The 2,791-nt window shown below is 51.9% G+C and overlaps 1 protein-coding gene across 1 annotated transcript in view; it reads left to right on the forward strand.

Annotated features, from left to right (window-relative positions):
* The first annotated feature begins 245 nt into the window (after nucleotides 1-245).
* Nucleotides 246-2,791, forward strand: part of TSHZ3 (teashirt zinc finger homeobox 3) — a 4,517-nt gene continuing 1,971 nt past the window's right edge. Inside the window, exon 1 of the mRNA XM_006167998.3 lies at nucleotides 246-2,791. This exon is cut by the window's right edge and continues 1,971 nt beyond it. Within this exon, the coding sequence (XP_006168060.1) occupies nucleotides 434-2,791 (2,358 nt within the window). The 5' untranslated portion in view covers nucleotides 246-433.

Genomic DNA, 2,791 nt, shown 5'->3' on the forward strand with positions numbered 1-2,791 from the left:
ATTGTGAATCTGTCTGTTAAGAAATGCATTAGGGGTAGGAGAAGCATAAGACATATTAATTGACAGACAGGAACTGCTGTCTCTGAGGTTGATACAAGTAATTTATTACTTTAGAAATGAATGCCACCTCCAGAATGTGCTTCATTAATTTCAAATTTAGTTTTAATTTCAAGCTGTTGCCCCTTGAGAAGAATAAGGTGGCAAATTATGTTTGAAGAGCAGATTTTTTTTTTTTTTGCTCCAAAGAAACACCACATTTTAACTATTTAATTTTACAAATAAATGTGCCCATCTAGTTTGCTGAGTTTTCCTGAGAGCTGAGAGCTTACTCTAGGTAAGAGCAACACTTACTAATGCTTTCTTTTTTTCTTTCTCTCCATTTCCCTCTCTCTCTCCTTTCTATCCTGCTCATCCCACTTTCCCACCTGTTCTCATGGCAGCCTATGTTTCAGATGAGTTGAAGGCTGCTGCGCTGGTAGATGAAGACATAGACCCCGAAGAGCATCCAGCAGATGGAGAGCCCTCGGCCAAGTACATGTGCCCAGAGAAGGAGCTCACTAAGACCTGTCCCAGCTACCAAAACTCCCCAGCTGCTGAGTTTTCCAGCCACGAAATGGACAGCGAGTCACACATCAGTGAGACCAGTGACCGAATGGCTGACTTTGAAAGCGGCTCCATCAAGAACGAAGAGGAGACCAAGGAGGTCACAGTCCCACTGGAAGACACGACTGTGTCGGACAGCCTGGAGCAGATGAAGGCCGTGTACAACAACTTCCTCTCCAACTCCTACTGGTCCAACCTCAACCTCAACCTGCACCAGCCCTCCTCGGAGAAGAACAATGGCAGCAGCAGCAGCAGCAGCAGTAGCAGCAGCAGCTGTGGCAGTGGGAGCTTTGACTGGCACCAAAGCGCCATGGCCAAGACGTTGCAGCAGGTGTCACAGAGCCGCATGCTGCCTGAGCCCAGCCTTTTCAGCACCGTGCAGCTGTACCGGCAGAGCAGCAAGCTCTATGGCTCCATATTCACAGGGGCCAGCAAGTTCCGCTGCAAGGATTGCAGCGCCGCCTACGACACCCTGGTGGAGTTGACGGTGCACATGAACGAGACGGGGCATTACCGCGATGACAACCACGAGACCGATAACAACAATCCAAAGCGCTGGTCCAAGCCTCGCAAACGCTCCTTGCTGGAAATGGAGGGGAAGGAAGATGCCCAGAAGGTGTTGAAGTGCATGTACTGTGGCCACTCCTTTGAGTCCCTTCAGGACTTGAGTGTCCATATGATCAAAACAAAACACTACCAAAAAGTGCCTCTGAAGGAACCTGTCACTCCTGTCGCAGCCAAAATCATTCCTGCCGCTCGGAAGAAAGCTTCTCTGGAGCTAGAGCTCCCCAGCTCCCCAGATTCCACAGGTGGAACCCCAAAAGCCACCATGTCAGACACCAATGATGCACTTCAGAAGAACTCCAACCCTTACATTACGCCAAATAATCGGTACGGCCACCAGAATGGGGCCAGCTACGCATGGCACTTTGAGGCCCGGAAGTCACAGATCCTGAAGTGCATGGAGTGTGGCAGCTCTCACGATACACTGCAGGAGCTCACGGCCCACATGATGGTCACCGGACACTTCATCAAGGTCACTAACTCGGCCATGAAGAAGGGCAAGCCCATCATGGAGACACCTGTCACTCCCACCATCACAACCCTGCTGGATGAAAAGGTTCAGTCTGTGCCCCTGGCAGCCACCACTTTCACGTCCCCCTCCAATACACCTGCAAGCGTCTCCCCAAAACTGAATGTGGAGATCAAGAAGGAAGTTGACAAGGAGAAAACGGTCCTCGACGAGAAACCCAAGGAAAAGGAGAAGCCCAGCGAGGAAGAAGAAAAGTATGACATTTCTTCCAAATATCATTATTTGACTGAAAATGACTTAGAAGAGAGTCCCAAGGGGGGACTCGATATTCTCAAATCCCTAGAAAACACAGTGACGTCTGCAATCAACAAAGCCCAGAATGGCACTCCCAGCTGGGGGGGCTACCCCAGCATCCATGCCGCCTACCAGCTCCCCAACATGATGAAGTTGTCCCTGGGCTCGTCGGGGAAAAGCACCCCCCTGAAACCCATGTTTAGCAACAGTGAGCTTGTGTCTCCCACTAAAAACCAGACCCTGGTCTCTCCGCCCAGCAGCCAGACCTCACCCATGCCCAAGACAAACTTTCATGCCATGGAAGAGCTGGTGAAAAAAGTCACTGAGAAAGTTGCCAAAGTGGAGGAGAAAATGAAGGAGCCAGAGGGCAAGCTCTCTCCGCCCAAGCGGGCCACTCCCTCCCCCTGTAGCAGCGAGATCAGTGAGCCCATCAAGATGGAGGCATCTAGTGATGGAGGCTTCAAAAGCCAGGAGAATAGCCCCAGCCCCCAGCGGGATGGGTGCAAGGAGGGGAGCCCCCCAGTAGAGCCAGTGGAGAATGGCAAGGAGCTAGTTAAGCCCCTGACCAGTGGCTTGAGTGGCAGCACAGCCATCATCACTGACCACCCACCCGAACAGCCTTTTGTAAACCCTTTGAGCGCCCTGCAGTCGGTCATGAACATTCACCTGGGCAAGGCTGCCAAGCCCTCCCTGCCCGCCCTTGACCCCATGAGCATGCTTTTCAAGATGAGCAATAGCCTGGCCGAGAAGGCGGCCGTGGCCACTCCGCCGCCCCTGCAGTCCAAGAAAGCCGACCACCTCGACCGCTATTTCTACCACGTCAACAACGACCAGCCCATAGACTTGACAAAAGGAAAGAGT

Source organism: Tupaia chinensis, unplaced genomic scaffold, assembly GCF_000334495.1.
Source record: "Tupaia chinensis unplaced genomic scaffold, TupChi_1.0 Scaffold145396_1, whole genome shotgun sequence".
Classification (NCBI taxonomy): Eukaryota; Metazoa; Chordata; class Mammalia; order Scandentia; family Tupaiidae; genus Tupaia; species Tupaia belangeri.